We start from the raw sequence: 22461 nt of genomic DNA, 5'->3' as shown, positions 1-22461 counted from the left end.
CCCGCAGCGTTTCTTTTTCCTTGAGGGGGGGGTTCCCCCGGGAGGGGGTCCCCCCTTTTTCTCCTCAATTGTATCCGGTCAATTACCCCACTCTTCCGAGTCGTCCCGGTCGCTGCTCCACCCCCTCTGGCTGCAGACTACCACATGCCTCCTCCCATATGGTGGAGTCACCAGCCGCTTCTTTTCCCCTGGCAGTGAGGAGTTTCACCAGGGGGACGTAGCGCGTGGGGGGGGGGTCACGCTATTCCCCCCCAGTTCCCCCGAACAGGCGCCCCCCAACCGACCAGAGGAGGCGCTAGTGCGGCGACCAGGACACATACCTACATCCGGCTTCCCACCCGCAGACGCGGCCAACCTAAGCCGGAGGTAACACGGGGATTCGAACCGGTACGGAACAGACCGCTACGCTACCGGGACGTCCCACGTTTCCCTGTTTCTGTCCGTCCTCCCAGTATTCGTGCTGTCGTGACGTTGTTTTGATGGGTCGAATCAGCCGCTTGTTAATCACCCGCACATGTTTAATGAGGCCACGCGTCTCCGAGACGCTGCGGGGCCGAAACCCGTCCGCCTCCCTCCGCTGCTGCTGGGCAGCATCCACCCGGGAACGCGCTTATTTGCGAGTGTTGATGACGTCATCCGCCATTTCTGTGGCTCTGGGGTCGGCACCCGTCACGCGCCGGAGGCCGCGTGCGGGCCGGCTCCCTTGTTCAAGAGAAATTGACAAGCTCGCGTGAGCAAAAGCGGTTGACGTCATCGTTCTAGAACCGTCGCTTTCAAAGGAGCCATTGAGGAGGACGTCCTGCCTGTGGAAACTTTCTGCGTTTGAAGCGGGGGATGGGGTGGGGTGGGGGGGGGGCAGATGGGATGGTTGGAGGGGGGGGTTGAACTGGGGCGGTAGACGGATGGGTGGGGGTGGGGGGAGGATGGATGGAGTGGGGAAGTACACCACCTTTTGAAGTTCAAGTGGGTGACGTCCTAAATGGGGCACGTCTGCTTCCGGCATCCACCAATAATCCAACGCAGCCGGACCAGTGGCGGACAGCAGACGCCCAGGGCCTTTGGTGTGGGCTGGTAATGGGGGTTTTGGGGGGGGGGTTAAAGGAACGTGGGGTATCTGTGAGTGGAGGTTTCCTGTCTTTGTCTGCTGGGGCATTACGGAGGCATGGCGAGGCAGTTTCACACTCGTCTGGTCGGAGTTCAAAAGCTTCAACATGACCACAACACAACTCCACCAGAGAGCAGCAACACAACTCAACCAGAGAGAAGCAACACAACTCAACCAGAGAGAAGCAACACAACTCAACCAGAGAGCAGCAACACAACTCAACCAGAGAGAAGCAACACAACTCAACCAGAGAGAAACACAACTCAACCAGAGAGAAACACAACTCAACCAGAGAGCAGCAACACAACTCAACCAGAGAGAAACACAACTCAACCAGAGAGAAACACAACTCAACCAGAGAGAAGCAACACAACTCAACCAGAGAGAAGCAACACAACTCAACCAGAGAGCAGCAACACAACTCAACCAGAGAGAAGCAACACAACTCAACCAGAGAGAAACACAACTCAACCAGAGAACAGCAACACAACTCAACCAGAGAGCAGCAACACAACTCCACCAGAGAGAAGCAACACAACTCAACCAGAGAGAAACACAACTCAACCAGAGAGCAGCAACACAACTCAACCAGAGAGCAGCAACACAACTCCACCAGAGAGCAGCAACACAACTCCACTAGAGAGAAGCAACACAACTCAACCAGAGAGCAGCAACACAACTCAACTAGGGAGCACTAACACAACTCCACCAGAGAGAAGCAACACAACTCAACCAGAGAGCAGCAACACAATTCAACCTTAGAGAAGCAACACAAGTCAACCTTAGAGAAGCAACACAACTCAACCAGAGAGCAGCAACACAACTCAACCAGAGAGCAGCAACACAACTCAACTAGGGAGCACTAACACAAGTCAACTAGGGGGCACTAACACAACTAAACCAGAGAGCAGCAACACAACTCAACCAAAGAACAGCAACACAACTCAACTAGGGAGCACTAATACAACTCAAACAGAGAGCAGCAACACAACTCAACCAGAGAGAAACAACACAACTCAACCAGAGAGCAGCAACACAACTCAACTAGGGAGCACTAACACGACTCCACCAGAGAGCAGCAACACAACTCAACTAGGGAGCACTAAAACAACTCAAACAGAGAGCAGCAACACAACTCAACCAGAGAGAAGAAACACAACTGGACCAGAGAGCAGCAACACAACTTACCAGAGAGAAGCAACACAACTCCACCAGAGAGCAGCAACACAACTCCGCCAGAGAGCAGCAACACAACTCAACCAGAGAGAAACACAACTCAACCAGAAAGCAGCAACACAACTCAACCAGAGAGCAGCAACACAACTCCACCAGAGAGAAGCAACACAACTCAACCAGAGAGAAACACAACTCAACCAGAGAGCAGCAACACAACTCAACCAGAGAGCAGCAACACAACTCCACCAGAGAGCAGCAACACAACTCCACCAGAGAGAAGCAACACAACTCAACCAGAGAGCAGCAACACAACTCAACTAGGGAGCACTAACACAACTCCACCAGAGAGAAGCAACACAACTCAAACAGAGAGCAGCAACACAACTCAACCAGAGAGAAACAACACAACTCAACCAGAGAGCAGCAACACAACTCAACTAGGGAGCACTAACACGACTCCACCAGAGAGCAGCAACACAACTCAACTAGGGAGCACTAAAACAACTCAAACAGAGAGCAGCAACACAACTCAACCAGAGAGAAGAAACACAACTGGACCAGAGAGCAGCAACACAACTTACCAGAGAGAAGCAACACAACTCCACCAGAGAGCAGCAACACAACTCAACCACAGAGCAGCAACACAACTCAACCAGAAAGCAGCAACACAACCTAACCAGAGAGCAGCAACACAACTCAACCAGAGAGAAGCAACACAACTCAACAAGAGAGCAGCAACACAACTCAACTAGGGAGCACTAACACAACTCAACTAGGGGGCACTAACACAACTCAACCAGAGAGCAGCAACACAACTCAACTAGGGAGCACTAATACAACTCAAACAGAGAGCAGAAACACAACTCAACCAGAGAGAAACAACACAACTCAACCAGAGAGAAGCAACACAACTCAACCAGAGAGCAGCAACACAACTCAACCAGAGAGCAGCAACACAACTCAACCAGAGAGTAGCAACACAACTGAACCAGAGAGCAGCAACACAACTCAACCAGAGAGCAGCAACACAACTCAGCCAGAGAGAAGCAACACAACTCAACCAGAGAGCAGCAACACAAGTCAACTAGGGAGCACTAACACAAGTCAACCAGAGAGCAGCAACACAACTCCACCAGAGAGAAGCAACACAACTCAACCAGAGAGCAGCAACACAACTCAACTAGGGAGCACTAACACGACTCCACCAGAGAGCAGCAACACAACTCAACCAGAGAGAAGCAACACAACTGAACCAGAGAGCAGCAACACAACTCAACCAGAGAGAAGCAACACAACTGAACCAGAGAGCAGCAACACAACTCAACCAGAGAGAAGCAACACAACTCAACCAGAGAGCAGCAACACAACCTAACCAGAGAGCAGCAACACAACTCAACCAGAGAGCAGCAACACAACTCAACAAGAGAGCAGCAACACAACTCAACCAGAGAGAAGCAACACAACTCAACCAGAGAGCAGCAACACAAGTCAAACAGAGAGCAGCAACACAACTCAACCAGAGAGTAGCAACACAGCTCAACCAGAGAGAAACACAACTCAACCAGAGAGAAACAACACAACTCAACAAGAGAGCAGCAACACAACTCAACCAGAGAGCAGCAACACAAGTCAACCAGAGAGAAGCAACACAAGTCAAACAGAGAGCAGCAACACAACTCAACCAGAGAGAAACACAACTCAACCAGAGAGCAGCAACACAACTCAACCAGAGAGAAACACAACTCAACCAGAGAGCAGCAACACAACTCAACCAGAGAGAAACACAACTCAACCAGAGAGAAACACAACTCAACCAGAGAGCAGCAACACAAGTCAACCAGAGAGAAGCAACACAAGTCAACCAGAGAGCAGCAACACAACTCAACCAGAGAGAAACACAACTCAACCAGAGAGCAGCAACACAACTCAACCAGAGAGAAACACAACTCAACCAGAGAGCAGCAACACAAGTCAACATGGGAGAAGCAACACAACTCAACCAGAGAGAAGCAACACAAGTCAACCAGAGAGCAGCAACACAACTCAACCAGAGAGAAACACATGTCAACCAGAGAGAAGCAACACAACTCAACCAGAGAGAAGCAACACAACTCAACTAGAGAGCAGCAACACAGCTTAGCCAGAGAGCAGCAACACAACTCAACCAGAGAGCACTAAAACAACTCAACCAGAGAGCAGCACAACTCAACCAGAGAGCAGCAACACAACTCGACCAGAGAGCAGCAACACAACTCAACCAGAGAGCAGCACAACTCAACCAGAGAGAAACCCAACTCAACCAGAGAGCAGCAACACAACTCAACCAGAGAGAAGCAACACAAGTCAACCAGAGAGAAGCAACACAACTCAACCAGAGAGCAGCAACACAACTCAACCAGAGAGCAGCAACACAACTCAACAAGAGAGCAGCAACACAACTCAACCAGAGAGAAGCAACACAACTCAACCAGAGAGAAGCAACACAACTCAACCAGAGAGCAGCAACACAACTCAACCAGAGAGAAGCAACACAACTCAACCAGAGAGAAACACAACTCAACCAGAGAGTACTAACACAACTCAACCAGAGAGCAGCAACACAACTCAACCAGAGAGCACTAACACAACTCAACAAGAGAGCACTAACACAACTCAACCAGAGAGCAGCAACACAACTCAACAAGAGAGCAGCACAACTCAACCAGAGAGAAACACAACTCAACCAAAGAGAAGCAACACAACTCAACCAGAGAGAAGCAACATATCTCAACCAGAGAGAAGCAACACAACTCAACCAGAGAGTAGCCACACAACTCAACCCGAGAGCAGCAACACAACTCAACAAGAGAGCAGCAACACAGCTCCACCAGAGAGAAGCAACACAACTCAACCAGAGAGCAGCAACACAACTCAACCAGAGAGCAGCAACACAAGTCAACCAGAGAGCAGCAACACAACTCAACCAGAGAGTAGCAACACAACTCAACCAGAGAGAAACACAACTCAACCAGAGAGAAACAACACAACTCCACCAGAGAACAGCAACACAACTCAACCAGAGAGCACTAACACAACTCAACAAGAGAGCAGCAACACAAGTCAACCAGAGAGAAGCAACACAAGTCAACCAGGGAGAAGCAACACAACTCAACCAGAGAGCAGCAACACAACTCAACAAGAGAGCAGCAACACAACTCAACCACAGAGCAGCACAACTCAACCAGAGAGAAACACAACTCAACCAAAGAGAAGCAACACAACTCAACCAGAGAGAAGCAACACAGCTCAACCAGAGAGAAGCAACACAACTCAACCAGAGAGCAGCAACACAACTCAACCAGAGAGAAACACAACTCAACCAGAGAGAAGCAACACAACTCCACCAGAGAGCAGCAACACAACTCAACAAGAGGGTAGCAACACAACTCAACCAGAGAGACACACAACTCAACCAGAGAGCAGCAACACAACTCAACCAGAGAGCAGCAACACAACTCAACCAGAGAGAAGCAACACAACTCAACCAGAGAGAAACACAACTCAGCCAGAGAGCAGCAACACAACTCAACCAGAGAGAAGCAACACAACTCAACCAGAGAGAAACACAACTCAGCCAGAGAGCAGCAACACAACTCAACCAGAGAGCAGCAACACAACTCAACCAGAGAGCAGCAACACAACTCAACCAGAGAGCACTAACACAACTCAACCAGAGAGCAGTAACACAACTCAACCAGAGAGACGCAACACAACTCAACCAGAGAGAAGCAACACAACTCAACCAGAGAGCAGCAACACAACTCAACCAGAGAGAAACACAACTCAACCAGAGAGCAGCAACACAACTCAACCAGAGAGAAACACAACGCAACCAGAGAGCAGCAACACAACTCAACCAGAGAGCAGCAACACAACTCAACCAGAGAGCAGCAACACAACTCACCCAGAAAGCAGCAACACAACTCAACCAGAGAGCAGTAACACAACTCAGCCAGAGAGAAACACAACTCAACCAGAGAGCAGCAACACAACTCAACCAGAGAGCAGTAACACAACTCAGCCAGAGAGAAACACAACTCAACCAGAGAGCAGCAACACAACTCAACCAGAGAGCAGCAACACAACTCAACCAGAGAGCAGCAACACAACTCAACCAGAGAGCAGCAACACCACTCAGCCAGAGAGAAACACAACTCAACAAGAGAGCAGCAACACAACTCAGCCAGAGAGAAACACAACTCAACCAGAGAGAAGCAATAACGTGCCAGTCAGCGGAGCGTTGGATTAAATTACTTTTTATTCTAACTTTATAAATGGCTACTTTTTCATAATTTAAACAAGACATGTACAAAACACCAGCTCCTAAAATACAATAATACATAAAATAGTTATCGAGAAAAATTACTTTCAACCAAGTTTAATACACAACATAGAAAAATACTTCTGCGTTCGTTGTAGCATTCTTGAGTTATGATGAGGACGGTGCACTCTGGTAAATGAACTCCAGATGCTCGGTTTACAATTCATCGGATAGTTCTGAGACACAATGTTCAATAGGCTACTGTAGCGAATTCGGGGGGGGGGGCAACCGGGAACCGCCGCGGCCGGGACGCGAACCCATGTTTCCCGCACCATAGGCGACTACATTGCGCAGTCGACTAAGGGGTCCGGCCGTTAGCTAAGGGCTAGCGAGTCTAGTCATTCGTGGTTGTTACACTACCCCCCCCCCCCCCGACAGACCGTGAGGCCATCGGAAGCGCGTGCGCCCAGAGACGTGAGAGAGTTGGTATGCTGAAGCGCGGGGACGCGCTTCCCAAAGTGGGGGGGGGGGTAGTGTAACGATCACGAATGACTCGCTAGCCCTTAACTAACGGGTCGGACACTTTAGCCGACTGGTTAACGTAGTCGCCCATGGCGCGGGAGACACGGGTTCGCGTCCCGGCTGCGGCGGTTCGTGGCTGCCCCCCCCGAATTCACTACAGAAACAACTTAGCATTGCTTGTACATACAAGGTAGAGCTGTATTCCTGTTTTAACGGCGAGCACTTCTGTACAAGATATGTAAAAAAAAAATGCAGAATTTCTCTTCTCTTCCCTCATCTGCTGGGTTCAAGCTGCCCGAGCGACATGTGGATAAAATATTTGACTCATAGCCAGTGAAGACATAAACACAAACCCATCATCAGCTCGCTGAAACAAGTGCATTGTGACATAAAAGGAAGGCAGCACTTAAAGATTCCTGTCCATTACGTCCTTAAACATGAAGTCCAGCAGAAAAGCAGAACATGCGAGGCCCTGATCTGTTATCTGCTCCCCTGGCGGGGCCGCCGGACGGCCCCACTTCACATCCCCACCAGGGATATGTTCAGACTGGCGGCGCAAATCTGATTTTTTGGCATGTCCAGACTGGATCAAGATTGCTTTTATCAGGTATGGAGAGCAAAAAAAAAAAGGACAGAAACCGACCCCCCCCCTCTCCACCCCACCCCGGTCGCTGCTCCACCTCCTCTGATGAGCCGGAGTGGGGGGGGGGGCCTGCAGACTACCACATGCCTTCTCCGATACATGTGGAATCGCCTGCCAGTTCTTTTCACCTCACAGTGAGGCGTTTCACCGGGGGGACGTAGTACGCTATCCCCCCCCCCCCCGAACAGGTGACCCGACTGACCAGAGGAGGCGCTAGTGCAGCGACCAGGACACAAACCCACATCCGGCTTCCCACCCGCAGACACGGCCAATTGTGTCTGTAGGGACGCCCGTCCGAACCGGAGGTAACACGGGGATTCGAACCGGCGATCCCCGTGTTCGTAGGCAACAGAATAGACCGCTACGCTAGCCGGACGACCCCCAAACCGGTTTTTGCAAATGAGATTCAAACCACATTTGTATGAGGATTTGAAACGCGATCCAAATCGAACGTGTCTCAGTCTGGCGGCGCGCCCTTTACGTCACTCGCGATGCCACACGTAGCGCTGACGTCACATTGAGAGTGAGGTAATAAGATGCGTGAAATGGAGAAAGAAAACACAATGACAGCTGTATTTAACCTCCTCCATCACTTCACCGATGGTGTCGGATATGACCGGGGCGGAGACTGGACGGTCCAACGTGTCACGGTTTGCCTTGCTCAGGCGTGAAAAGTACACGCGTGTATGAAGGTGCAGCGCCAGCAGGGGGCGATGATTAACTCAATGCCAGCAACTCCCCACGGAGGGAAAGAAGCATACATCATTTCCCAAAATCCCTCCCCTAACCCTAACCCAACCCCTATCCCTAGCCCTAACTCTATCCCTAACCCTAACCCTAACCCTATCCCTAACCCTAACCCTATCCCTAACCCTATCCCTAACCCTATCCCTAGCTCTATCCCTAACCCTAACCCTATCCCTAACCCTAACTCTATCCCTAACCCTATCCCTAGCCCTAACTCTATCCCTAACCCTATCCCTACCCCTATCCCTAACTCTAACCTGCCTTCACCTCTTCATCATCGCCCCCTGCTGGCACTGCACTTTTCACGCCTGCGCGAGGCAAACCGTGACACCGACACGTTGGATCGGCGGGTGGACTACACGTTTTGTCGTGATACCGGGCTGCGCTAGGGCGCGAGAACTGGGAGGACGCATCTCTGCTCTTCTTCTTCTTCTGCTCTTCTTCTTCTTCTTCTGTTCTACGTTATGCGCACGCGTACGTCATTCCTACAGCGACCAATGAAGATGGATTAATCTGACCTGATCTCCTGCTAATAACAATGTGGACAGGCAATCCGGAAGACCGGGTCTGGGAAACAAATCGGATTTACCTGCAGTCTGAACACAGCCCCAGTAACTCCGCCCCCCACCCCACCCCCGCAAACACACACACCCATCAAGGAACAGTCTACCGAACAGTCGGCTGGGTCGGTGAATTTATGAAGATCTCTGTTCGTCCCTTTTGTGTTCTCTCTCACCACCCTGTTTTGTTCTGCCCCTCCCCCTCCTCCCCCTCCCCCCTTCCTATCTGCAGGAGCAGGAGCGCACAGACATGTTGGGGTACACTTTGAGCACAGGGTTGTGAGCGTCGTCCTGGTACAGCACAGCCAGCGGACCCATCTTGTCGGGGACGCAGCAGGGTTCAGGCACCCCGGGGATGATCCCCACGGCCCGCACGATGCTCTGGATGGTGGCGTGGTTGGAGGGCTGCGCCACCTGGACAGACGTTTGTAGAACAAACATGTTGGTTAGACGGCCGGAAGAAACCCTCGCCTGGTCTCGCTCTCTCTCTCTATATATGTGTGTGTGTGTGTGGGGGGGGGTGTTTATTTATTTATATGGTAGCGAATTCGGGGTGGGGGGGCAGCTGAGACCACTGCAGCCGGGACGCGAGCGACTGCGCTAACCAGTTGACTAAAGGGTCCGACGCTTCTAGTCGACTGGTTAATTTAGTCGCCTGTGGTGCGGGGAGACCCGGGTTCGCGTCCCGGCTGCCCCCCCGAATCCGAATTCGCTACATATAATAGCTGTGTGCATGCGCGTGCGCGTGCGCGCGCGTGTTAATTACATGCTGAACAGCCACACCGTTTCAGAACTGACTGTAAAGACAAAGACAGTTTCGCTGCATCTGTGTCAGAACGGGGGACGGTGAGACCGTGAGGCCGTCGGAAGCGCGTGCGCCCAGAGGGTCGGACCCTTTAGTCGACTGGTTAACCCGGGTTTTCGTCCCGGCTGCGGCGGTTCCCGGGCTGCCCCCCCCCGAATTTTATATATATATATATATACACACACACAGAGATAGATATATTGTAGCGAGCATGGATAAGTAGACACGTTGGTCCTTAGCTAACGGGTCGGACCCTTTAGTCGAGCGGTCAGCGATGTCTCCCGCGGCGCGGGAGATACGGGTTCGCGTCCCAGCTGCGGCAGTTCCTGTGGCTGCCCCCCGAATTCACTACTATATATATATATGTATGTGTATATATATAGTAATATGCATGCATACGTGTGTGTGTGTGTGTGTGTGTGTGTGTGTGTGTGTGTGTGTGTGTGTGTGTGTGTGTGTGTGTGTGTGTGTGTGTGTGTGTACACTGTAAGAAGACATGTGGTCATCCCTGAGCCTGACGCGCCTACCTTGGGCATAGGAAAGCCACACGTGCCAGCGCAGTAGTAGGCGTCGAAGGCCTTGGGTGCGATGACCCACTCGCTCCAGCCGATGTCTGCAAAGTCCACCCGGAGGTTCCTCCTGGAGCAGCCTGTGTTCTGGTGGTCTCCCCACTGCCTCCTGCGGGCTTTTCGCATGGTCCGCTCATCAAAACTCAAAACCGGCGACTCGGGCTGAGCCCCTCCCCCTCTCCCCCTGTGCTTTCTTCCCTCGTTCCTCCCCTCCTCTCCCGGTCGGTCGCTGCCGTCCAGCGGCCGGCTGTATTTGTTGTCTGACTTTTTAACGGGGGTCTCGTCAGACAGGGAGACGCGAGACGTCCGTTGCTGGTCTCGAGACCCGCGAGGCCCCTCTCCTTCATACACCTGTCTGTCTTTCTCAACCCCCGCTGCTCCTTGGTTCCTTCTCTTCTTTTCCTTCCTCGCCAGTTTGGACTTGGGTTTAAATGTCAGTTGCCAAGTGCTCTCCCACAGGTCATCCTTCCTGAACCCGCTGGGCCTGTAGTCCGCGTCAGGCAGCTCGTTGTTCTGGATGGGGCCAGAGGGCAGGGCTGCCTCCCGTCTCACGCGTCCTCTCGTCTCTGGCGAGGAGTTGGAATTGGGGTTGACAGACGAGAGCAAGGCCTCTCCCCCCTCCGGGAAGGGGTCGTATCTCTGGAGACTTGCCGCCACGCTGTTGGGCTCTGTTAAGGCCCGGTCATCAGCAAACAGCAACAGGTAAGGCAGGGCGCCAGCGGGCAGCGCCGCCTTCGGCTGCCTCTGGTACTGCTGTCCGAACTCCATCTCCACCGACAGCAGGAGATGACCCCTGTCCTGCGCTTGTTTTATGACCTGGGTCACGTCTTTCATCTGCCACGCCCCTCTTCTGCGAGGGTGAAAGGTCACATTGCCGAGGAGTGATCCCGGCGACTCAGAGCTGATCCCTGGCCCAGGAGGGACGGAGCGGAGGTGGAGGCTGATGGATGGGAGAGGGTGGCTGAGGAGGGAGCGACAGGACGGGCTCTTAAAGCGTTTGCAGAACCAAGCTTTCTGACGCGGGTGCCGATCAAACAGGAAGTGGAATGTGCCAGACAGGATGACCTCCGAGTCCTGGAGAGACGTGAGGTTTAGCAGGTACACCGTCCTTTGATCAGACGACCCTGCAATCAATCAATTAGACAATCAACCAATTAGTCAATCAGCCAATCTATCTATCTATCTATCTATCTATCTATCTATCTATCTATCTATCTATCTATCTATCTATCTATCTATCTATCTATCTATCTATCTATCTATCTATCTATCTATCGGTCGGTCGGTCAGCCTGTCTGTCTGTCTGTCTGTCTGTCTGTCTGTCTGTCTGTCTGTCTGTCTGTCTGTCTGTCTGTCTGTCTGTCTGTCTGTCTGCCTGTCTGTCTGTTTGTCTGTCTGTCTGTCTGTGTGTCGGTCTAATAGCTTTGTTTAAACTTGAATAAACTGTATTCATTTGTGGTCAAAGTTAAGTTTTATGAAACCACAGTTCACTTTTAATGTTGGCCAGCTCATACAGAAGTAAGTAGGTAGTACTTTGTAAATAACTAGACAGTACTTTGTAAGTAAGTAGGTAGTACCTTGTAAGTAAGTAGGTAGTAGTCTGTAGTAGTATGTAAGTAAGTAGGTAGTACTTTGTAAGTAAGTAGGTAGTACTTTGTAAATAAGTAGGTAGTAGTCTGTAAGTAAGTAGATAGTAGTCTGTAAGTAAGTAGGTAGTAGTCTGTAAATAAGTAGGTAGTAGTCTGTAAGTAAGTAGGTAGTAGTCTGTAAGTAAGTAGGTAGTAGTCTGTAAGTACGTAGGTAGTAGTCTGTAAGTAAGTAGGTAGTAGTCTGTAAGTACGTAAGTTTGGCCATTAACTCTTGTGTTGTCCGCGGGGCAAAATGAGCCACAACAGTGTTTAACAGCAGGGAAAAGACTACATGATCTTTTCCAACCTGAGCTGTGAGGACTGTTCCTACAGTGCCCCCCCCCCCACATGGATGGCTTCTCCTACAGTGCGCCCCCCCCCCACATGAGAACAACTGAAACCTTGTTTTTGTTCATATTTCCATGAAAGCTGTCCACCACCAGGGTACTAAGATTGTCCTAGGGTCATGTGTGACCCTAGGACATGTGTGGGTCATGTGTGACCCTACAAAAGGAGGGGTGTCCAGTGAGTAAGTGCAGTCTTTCTGCACCGTGGAGAGGCACGGCCCAGGTAGTCCCACAGTGTGTGATGAGTGACGGGTGGTTTCTTCCTGCAGAATAGATTTGGGGTTAAAATTAAATGAAGTTGCTGTAACTCAGAGGTTTAATGAAGGCGACCCTTCAGACCGGGGCAGTATACACAGGGTGTGGGGGCAACACCAGGGCTAAAGAGCTACGAGAGGCTCTTATCTGATATATGTTGCGTTTACTTAGGAGAGATGTAGGAAACAGATTAGCTTGGGGAAGTGAGTGAGTTGTGTCAAGGTATGTGGGATGATCTTGTGTGGAATGATCTTGTGTGTGGAATGATCTTGTGTGGAATGATCTTGTGTGGGATGATCTTGTGTGTGGAATGATCTTGTGTGTGGAATGATCTTGTCTGGAATGATCTTGTGTGTGGAATGATCTTGTCTGGAATGATCTTGTGTGGGATGATCTTGTGTGGAATGATCTTGTGTGGGATGATCTTGTGTGGGATGATCTTGTGTGTGGAATGATCATGTGTGGAATGATCTTGTCTGGAATGATCTTGTGTGTGGAATGATCCTGTGTGTGGGATGATCTTGTGTGTGGAATGATCTTGTCTGGAATGATCTTGTGTGTGGAATGATCTTGTGTGGAATGATCTTGTGTGGAATGATCTTGTGTGTGGAATGATCTTGTCTGGAATGATCTTGTGTGTGGAATGATCTTGTGTGGAATGATCTTGTCTGGAATGATCTTGTCTGGAATGATCTTGTGTGGAATGATCTTGTGTGGGATGATCTTGTGTGTGGGATGATCTTGTCTGGAATGATCTTGTGTGGAATGATCTTGTGTGTGGAATGATCTTGTGTGGGATGATCTTGTGTGGAATGATCTTGTGTGGAATGATCTTGTCTGGAATGATCTTGTGTGTGGAATGAGCTCAGTACTTACTCTTCCCAAGGTTAGGCTGCACTAACTTGTTTGAGTAAGCGGAACTTGTTAGACTTGACAGAAGTCCAATATATTCTACCGGACCAGCGTGTCGAACGCAGTCTGACGGTGTTTACCTCAGGTACCAAGGTGGGCGCCGCCCACCGGGGTTCGAACCCTGCGTGAACTCACACTTCTGAGTCTTTAGTATGACGTGTGCGCGGCGGTGGAAAGACGTTTGTGAGTAAGAAGGAAGGCACAGTGCGGCACCGCAGCGCTGCATGAATATGGTGCCACGGCACCTAATAAAGACCTTTTAAAAAGCATCCAGAGCGGTTCCCCTGTAGTCCCGCGCCAAAGAACCGCTAATTGGATCTATCAAGCCCCCACCCCCTCCCTCTCATGGGAATCGCGTTACGTGGCTGGAACCGTGGAGCTGGTACGCGGCTCCAGGCCTTGGTAGGGTTTCAGAAGGTTCCCTTAAGGGGAACCAGACTCTGGGGATGTGGTTGGCACGGGGCAGGGGAAAGCGGAGAGCCGCACAGATTCATGATGAACATCAGCTTCAACAGCGGACGTATTGTTCATTGTGCGAGGGTTCAGCGGAAGTATGGACCGGCTGGAGAGATATACATTACCCTCGGATCCAGCCTGCATATGGAAACGCTTACTTCAGCCTCCCTTAAAGCTTCCCCCCCCTTAAGCCCGGTACAGCCGGCGCTGTCTGCCCCGACACCAGGACGCAGCCCAGTGTTTGTGCAGATCTTTGGCTGTGTTGTGAAGACTCGCTTACATCCCTCCTTACGTTACACCCCCCCCCTCGAGGGTAAAAATACACGCGTGTTACCACGAGACGCCGCCCGAGCGCCCGGCGGGGTGTGAGTGTCTGCGGGTCGCGTTTATGGCACCGGCAGCGCCGCGTCGCGGTGCGTAAATACCCCGCGCCGGTGTCGCGCCGCGGCCGCAGCGTCGCTCCGAGGGGCATTGCGCACATTCCTGCGCGCGTGTGTCGCGCGTCCGGCAGTCGCCGACGCTGATCCGCGACGGACTCTGCGCGGCGAGGGCGCAACCGGTGCCGCAACCCCCCCCCCACCCCCACCCAAAAGATCTCCTCTCCCGACGCATTCTCAGACGGCCCCGACCCGGCCCGCCCCGCTAAGGGCGCCTGGCTCCGAGCGGGCGCGGAGTCCGCCGACATCCTCCAGGTTTAACAGCAACATCCCTCCCCCCGCACGAGCGCCAGGTCCCTCTCCGGGCTCGTCGCGCGGAATTCGCCAGGAATTTCACGCGGAGGAGGAACTCGAAAATAAGAATTAAATGTTTGATTAACTAAATGAAATAAAGCCGCGTGGAGCGCCTCCGCGCGACCGTTAGATAACTTCTAAGCCAGTCGAGTTTTCAGCACGTGCACGTCATTTTAATGAACGTGAGACTGTAGGGCTACTGGACCAAGCGGCACGACCCGGTTCCGCCTGTTCTTCGTGTGCCGTGGAGCGGTGGGGTGGCGTGTTGACGCACCTTGGCTGGCGGTGAAGCCCCTGACGGTGTTCCCCTGGCTGAGGCGGTTCCCCCTGCGGCACTTCTCGTACAGCTTCCCCATGTGCTGCCGAAGCGCGTCCCGGTCCAAGCCGTCTGCGTAAAGGTCCGACGGAGGCTGGAGGGAGGCGCCGTCTTGCGCGCTGTGCCAGCTCCTCTTCGTGATCCTGGCCGACGTCGCGGCCAGGTAGCAGCTCAGGACCAGTATGAACAGGTGCGACGGGGACAGAGAAGGAGCCGACATGTTCTGGATGCGAGGACGCCAAAATCCAACGTGCGCAAAAAAAAAAAACTTCCAGAAACTTCCAAAGCGTCCAAGGGCAAACGGAGATCCGAGCTGGAAGTGTGCGTAAAAAGTTGGCGCGTCTCTCCTCACCACCCTCCTCTGGCTCCTCGGATGACGGTGTCCTTCCTCGGTGTCACGCCGCGCGCACTGCGTGCGGATGCGGAGTGCGGGAGTCCGCTAAATGTGAGCGCCTCATTTACACGTGCGCGGGTTTTAGCGCCAGAGGCTGAAGGGCTCTGCGGAGCGCCGCGAGCTGCTGACGTATATCTGCGCTAACCAACGAGCACGCAGACCGACGCGGAGGTCACCGTGCGCGCGCTCTCTCTCTCTCTCTCTCCCCCTCTCTCTCACTCTCTCTCTCCCCCCCTCACTCTCTCTCTCCCCCCCTCACTCTCTCTCCCCTTCATACACACACTCCCTCTTAACCTCTTTCCCTGTCACCCTCCCTCCTCGCTCGTCCTCCCTCTTCTGTTTCTCACACCTCCCTCTCTCAACCTCTCTCGACCCCCTTTCTCTCTCTACCCTGTCCAGCGCTTTTGCTTTTGGACAGAGTTCTCCCTCTGTCTCTCCCCCCTCCCTCTCTCTCTCTCTCTCTCTCTCTCGCGTCTTGGGTTCTGTGATTGGCAGTCCGTTGGGACTTGGTAATGTAAAGGAACGTGTTTCATAATGTACAAAACACGTGACATTGTTAAACTTTATTTCTTGTGAAATGAAGAGCTGTTTTAAAATCCACATTTTCTTCTCCATCTCTGTCCGTCTGTCTGTCTGTCTGTCCGTCCGTCCGTCTGTCTGTCTGTCTGTCCGTCCGTCTGTCTGTCTGTCTGTCTGTCTGTCTGTCTCTCTCTAGCTCCCCTTTCTAGCTCTATTGCCCTTGGACAGCTCCTTCTCTCTCTCTCTCCGTCCCTTTTCTTCCATCGCTCAGCCTCTGTCTCTCCCTCTCTCTGTGATGATGATGATGATGATGAGGTTGACGAGGAAGATGTACTTGATCTTGTTTAACATTACAATATGTATCCAGAGGCCACGCCGTGGACCTGGTGTACCGTCAGACCACATGGTCCACCTACAGACGAGATGATCTCCAGTACTGACCTGGTCTCAGTCGCACACAATGACCACAGACACACCCACAATGTCCCAGCAGCCTCCCATGCGGCTCCTAGCGGCCTCCCACGCGGCTCCTAGCGGCCTCCCATGCGGCTCCTAGCGGCCTCACACGCAGCTCCTAGCGGCCTCCCACGCGGCTCCTAGCGGCCTCCCATGCGGCTCCTAGCGGCCTCCCACGCGGCTCCTAGCGGCCTCCCATGCGGCCTCCCATGCGGCTCCTAGCGGCCTCCCATGCGGCTTCTAGCGGCCTCCCACGCGGCTCCTAGCGGCCTCCCATGCGGCTCCTAGCGGCCTCCCATGCGGCCTCCCACGCGGCTCCTAGCGGCCTCCCATGCGGCCTCCCATGCGGCTCCTAGCGGCCTCCCATGCGGCCTCCCATGCGGCTCCTAGCGGCCTCCCATGCGGCTCCTAGCGGCCTCCCATGCGGCTCCTAGCGGCCTCCCATGCGGCCTCCCACGCGGCTCCTAGCGGCCTCCCACGCGGCTCCTAGCGGCCTCCCATGCGGCCTCCCATGCGGCTCCTAGCGGCCTCCCATGCGGCCTCCCATGCGGCTCCTAGCGGCCTCCCATGCGGCTCCTAGCGGCCTCCCATGCGGCTTCTAGCAGCACCGGTGTTCCTTCTTTCACGGGACGGTGTGCACGCGTGTGTGTTTGTTTGTTTATGTGTGTGTGTCTGTGTCTGTGTGTGTTTGTTTGTTTGTGTATGTGTGCGTGTGTTAATGTTTGTGTGTATTTGTTGGTGTGTGTGTTTGTTTGGTTTGTTTGCATGTGTTTGTTTGTTTGTGTGTTTGTGTGTGTGGTTGTTTTTGTGTATGTGGCTGTATTTGTTTGTGTTTGTGTGTGTGTGGTTGTGTTTGTTTGTATGTGTGCGTGTGTGTTTGTTTGTGTGTTTGTTTGCGTGTGTTTGTTTGTTTGTGTTTGTTTTTGTCTATGTGTTTGTTTGTATGTGTGTTTGTGTGTGTGTGTGGTTGTGTTTGTTTGTATGTGTGTGTGTGTGTGTGCATGTGTGTGTGTGTGTGTTTGTGTGTGTGTGTGGTTGTGTTTGTTTGTATGTGCGTTTGTGTGTGTGTTTGTGTGTGTGTGTGTGTGGTTGTGTTTGTTTGTATGTGCTTTTGTGCGTGTGTGTGTGTGTGTGTGTGTGTGTGTGTGTGTAGGGGCGTTGGAAGGTTCTAGAAGAGAGCTTTGGTGTGACTGTGAGATGAATGCGTCCGGTTTCAGTCCTGTACTTCAGAACTTGACTCTTCTGGACTTGCTGGTTAAAACACGCCACCAGCTAGGCAGCTTTTCTTTCTCTGATTTGTCATTTGTGCAAACACGTATGTGCGTGTGTGTGTGTTTGTGTGTGTGCGTGCGTGTGAGTTTGTTTCCTATGTGTGTCTCTCTGGTGTCTGCAGCTCTGCACCAACAATGCTTGTTCTGTGAAAGTGGCGGTCTCCAGCGGAGAAGCTGTAACTAGCTGGGCCCCTCGGGGTCACCCTCTGCCACCACACACACACACACACACACACACAGACACACACACACACACATGCACACAGAGCCACTAAATACCTTTGTGGCCCCCAAGGGCCCCACAGGATACTCCCTTTCACTGGGCTTAACACCCAGGACAGGTCTTAAATCTGGGGTTATTCTGGAGGGGTGTGTGTGTGTGTGTGTGTGTGTCCATGCACACGCGTGTGCATGGTCGCATATGTGTGCGTGTCCGTGCATGTGTGTGCGTGCATGTGTGTCCACGCACGTGTGCGGTTGTGCGCGCCACAGCGTGACAGCGGAGGAGCGTTATGAGAGAGTGGGTCGTGTGGTGAGCGCCGTGGTTGTGTTGTTTGTGCACAACAACAGGAGGACGCTGCGTGTTTGCCGTGCCATCACCAGACCCCGCCGGGGCGCTGAAAGGCAGGGGAAGATGATGGATGGTTGCGGGTACGAAGGGGAAGGCGTTGCAGTACCGTCTCCCGCTGGGGCCGCGTCATCTCCGAAGAACACTTTCGCGAGGGTAAGTCGGTAAGAATGCGGGGCGGTGTTCGAGAAATGCCGCACCCCCCCCCCTTCCCCCCTTAAATCAAGACTCCCGAGTTGCACAAGCACTTTAAATGAAGGATTTATTGTTATTTATCTAGAAGCAAAGGGTTTTAATGCCGGGGCAGAATTGTCTAAGTGCAGACTGCGGCTCTCTGTCATTGTGGTAATGACAGAGAGCAGCACTCGTCCCTTGTCATGAATGCGCGGTAGCATTCCTCTACTGTTGGTTTAAATGACAGAGTGATAGAGACGCATGTTCCCATCATGAGCTGAGGAGGGCCTGCAAGTCTTCTCTGCAGCCGCCTGCACAAACACTGCACTGATCCGCATGCTATATGAAAATCATATATATATATATATATGAAGATCATATGTGAAGACCATGTATGAAGACCATGTATGAAGATCTTATATGAAGATCATGTATGAAGATATATAAGAAGATCTTGTATGAAGATATATATATATATATATATATATATATGAAGATCTTATATGAAGATCATGTATGAAGATATATATGAAGATCATATATGAAGATCACATAAGACTATATATGAAGATCATGTATGAAGATCATATAAGACTGCATATAAAGCTCATGTATGAAGCTCATATAAGACTATATGAAGATCATGTATGAAGATCATATAAGACTACATAGGAAGATCATGTATGAAGATCATATAAGACTATATAAAGATCATGTATGAAGATCATATAAGACTACATAGGAAGATCATGTATGAAGATCATATAAGACTACATAGGAAGATCATGTATGAAGATCATATAAGACTATATAAAGATCATGTATGAAGATCATATAAGACTACATAGGAAGATCATGTATGAAGATCATATAAGACTGCATATGAAGATCATGTATGAAGATCATATAAGACTACATAGGAAGATCATGTATGAAGATCATATAAGACTGCATATGAAGATCATGTATGAAGATCATATAAGACTACATAGGAAGATCATGTATGAAGATCATATAAGACTGCATATGAAGATCATGTATGAAGATCATATAAGACTACATAGGAAGATCATGTATGAAGATCATATAAGACTATATAAAGACCATGTATGAAGATCATATAAGACTACATAGGAAGATCATGTATGAAGATCATATAAGACTGCATATGAAGATCATGTATGAAGATCATATAAGACTACATAGGAAGATCATGTATGAAGATCATATAAGACTGCATATGAAGATCATGTATGAAGATCATATAAGACTACATAGGAAGATCATGTATGAAGATCATATAAGACTGCATATGAAGATCATGTATGACGATCATATAAGACTACATAGGAAGATCATGTATGAAGATCATATAAGACTGCATATGAAGATCATGTATGAAGATCATATAAGACTACATAGGAAGATCATGTATGAAGATCATACAAGACTATATATGAAGATCATGTATGAAGATCATATAAGAAGATTATATATGAAGATCATATATGAAGATCATATAAGAAGATTATATATGAAGATCATATATGTCTATGAAGCTCATGTATGAAGATCATATAAGACTATATATGAAGATCATGTATGAAGATCATATAAGAAGATTATATATGAAGATCATATATGAAGATAAATACCCATCACCCTCACTGTTATAACCTCTCTCAGCTGCAGAAGGTCGCAGAAATGTCTCACTCATCACTATTTGGACCGATATAACACAGACCCAATGGCAGGCGGAGGGACTGAGAGAGAGAGAGGGAGGGGGGGGGAGAGAGGGAGAGAATTGAATTTTAAAACAAGTCTTTGTTTAACAAACCAATTATAAATAAACAGACTTGATATGTTTTAACAGTATAAACATTATTGGTCAAATTACAAACAAACACTTAACATACATCTCTTAACAACCCCCAAACAGTCATTCAACTCAAAACATAAAAAACAGATAAGACCCCTTTTATCCAAGCGAGAGGGAGGGAGAGGGAGAGGGAGAGAGGGAGAGAGAGAAAGAGAGGGAGAGAGGGAGAGAGAGAAAGAGAGGGGGGAGAAAGAGCGAGAGAGGGGAGAGAGAGAGACAGAGAGAGAGAGTGGGGGGAGAGACAGAGAGAGACAGAGAGGGAGAGAGAGGGAGAGGGAGAGGGAGAGAGAGAAAGAGAGGGAGAGAGGGAGAGATAGGGAGAGAGAGTAAGAGAGGGGGGAGAAAGAGCGAGAGAGGGGAGAGAGAGACAGAGAGAGAGAGTGGGGGGAGAGACAAAGACAGAGACGGGGGAGAGACAGAGAGAGAGAGAGAGGGAGAGGGAGAGGGAGAGGGAGAGAGAGAGAGAGAGAGAGAGAGAGAGAGAGAGAGAGAGAGAGAGAGGGAGAGGGAGACCTATAAGGATGGGGGGGGGATGTGAGGCGTTATCTGAAACCAGGGCATTTCGGTCACATTAAACAGACTCGGGCAGGAGATGACCTGATAGAAATTAGAGCGTCAGGCCGAGAACATTAAATGACTTTGACCTCTGACCCTGACTAAGTAGGGCGGCGTGAGATTACTGTTGAGCATCATGTGTGGCGTTAGTCCTCTGTCCACCACAGCCGGCAGGAGGGCAGCAGGGATGTGACTGGAGCCAGCACTCACCTGGCTACCGAGACGAGACCATCAGCACAGAGGCACCGCTGCAGCACGTGACACAGAGAAAGTCCTGTCCTGTCCTGCCCTGCCCTGCCCTGTCCTGCCCTGTCCTGTCCTGTCCTGCCCTGCCCTGTCCTGGCCTACCCTGCTCTGTCCTGCCCTGCCCTGCCCCGCCCCGCCCCGCCCTGCCCTGTCCTGCCCCGCCCTGCTCTGTCCTGTCCTACCCTGCTCTGTCCTGCCCTGCCCTGTCCTGTCCTACCCTGCTCTGTCCTGCCCTGTCCTGTCCTGTCCTACCCTGCTCTGCCCTGTCCTGTCCTGCCCCGCCCTGCTCTGTCCTGTCCTACCCTGCTCTGTCCTGCCCTGCCCTGTCCTGCCCTGTCCTGTCCTACCCTGCTCTGCCCTGCCCTGTCCTACCCTGCTCTGCCCTGCCCTGTCCTGTCCTACCCTGCTCTGCTCTGCCCTGCCCTGTCCTGTCCTGTCCTGCCCTGCTCTGTCCTGCCCTGTCCTGTCCTACCCTGCTCTGCCCTGCCCTGTCCTGTCCTACCCTGCTCTGCCCTGCCCTGTCCTGTCCTACCCTGCTCTGCTCTGCCCTGTCCTGTCCTGTCCTGCCCTGTCCTGTCCTACCCTGCTCTGTCCTGCCCTGTCCTGTCCTGTCCTACCCTGCTCTGCTCTGCCCTGCCCTGTCCTGTCCTGCTCTGCCCTGCCCTTTCCTGTCCTGTCCTGCCTTGCTCTGCTCTGCTCTGCCCTGCCCTGCCCTGCCCTGCCCTGTCCTGCCCTGTCCTGTCCTGTCCTGTCCTGTCCTGCCTTGCTCTGCTCTGCTCTGCCCTGCTCTGCCCTGCCGTCCTGCTCTGCCCTGCCCTGTCCGTTCCTGTCCTGTCGTGTCCTACATGCCAGACATGGAAAAATCCCGTGGTGCTATTACAGAAGTAATGTTGAAGTCACTGCTGTGTCACTTCGTATCTCAGACCTTGCATGTTATCTTACAGGTGTCCAGAGGGGTCCTGGACCACGTTGGTGCTATAGAACACAGTACGAAGTGTGGGTCCCCGTAGTGTTTGTGTAACAACCACTGATGACCAGACTCGCTAGCCCTTGGTTAACGGGTCGGACCCTTCAGTTGACTTGGCTAGCGCAGTTGCGACCCGGGTTCGCTTCCCGGCTGCCCCCTGAATTCGCCACATTGGTGTCGGAAGTGGGATGGTGAGACCGTGAGGCCATGGGAAGTGCGTGGGCCCAGAGGTGTGAAGGCGCAGGGACGCGCTTGCCGAAGGATGAGTAGACTTGCTAGCCCTTGGCTAACGAGTCGGACCCTTTAGTGGACCGGTTGGCGCGGTTGCCCGTGGTTCAGGTGACCCGGGTTTGCGTCCAG

The 22461-nt window shown here is 51.6% G+C and overlaps 1 protein-coding gene across 1 annotated transcript; it reads right to left on the bottom strand.

Annotated features, from left to right (window-relative positions):
* Positions 1-9275: 9275 nt before the first annotated feature.
* Positions 9276-15292, bottom strand: gdf10a (growth differentiation factor 10a). The gene is made up of 3 exons (XM_056292332.1): positions 15031-15292; positions 10386-11551; positions 9276-9467 (listed from the first exon to the last, which is right to left on the bottom strand). The coding sequence occupies exons 1-3, from the start codon at positions 15290-15292 to the stop codon at positions 9276-9278; spliced, it is 1620 nt and encodes a 539-aa protein (XP_056148307.1).
* Between the last annotated feature and the right edge of the window lie 7169 nt (positions 15293-22461).

Source organism: Lampris incognitus, chromosome 13, assembly GCF_029633865.1.
Source record: "Lampris incognitus isolate fLamInc1 chromosome 13, fLamInc1.hap2, whole genome shotgun sequence".
Taxonomy (NCBI): Eukaryota; Metazoa; Chordata; class Actinopteri; order Lampriformes; family Lampridae; genus Lampris; species Lampris incognitus.
The sequence above is the reverse complement of the archived record's forward strand: the minus strand, read 5'-3'. Positions and strand labels throughout refer to the sequence as shown.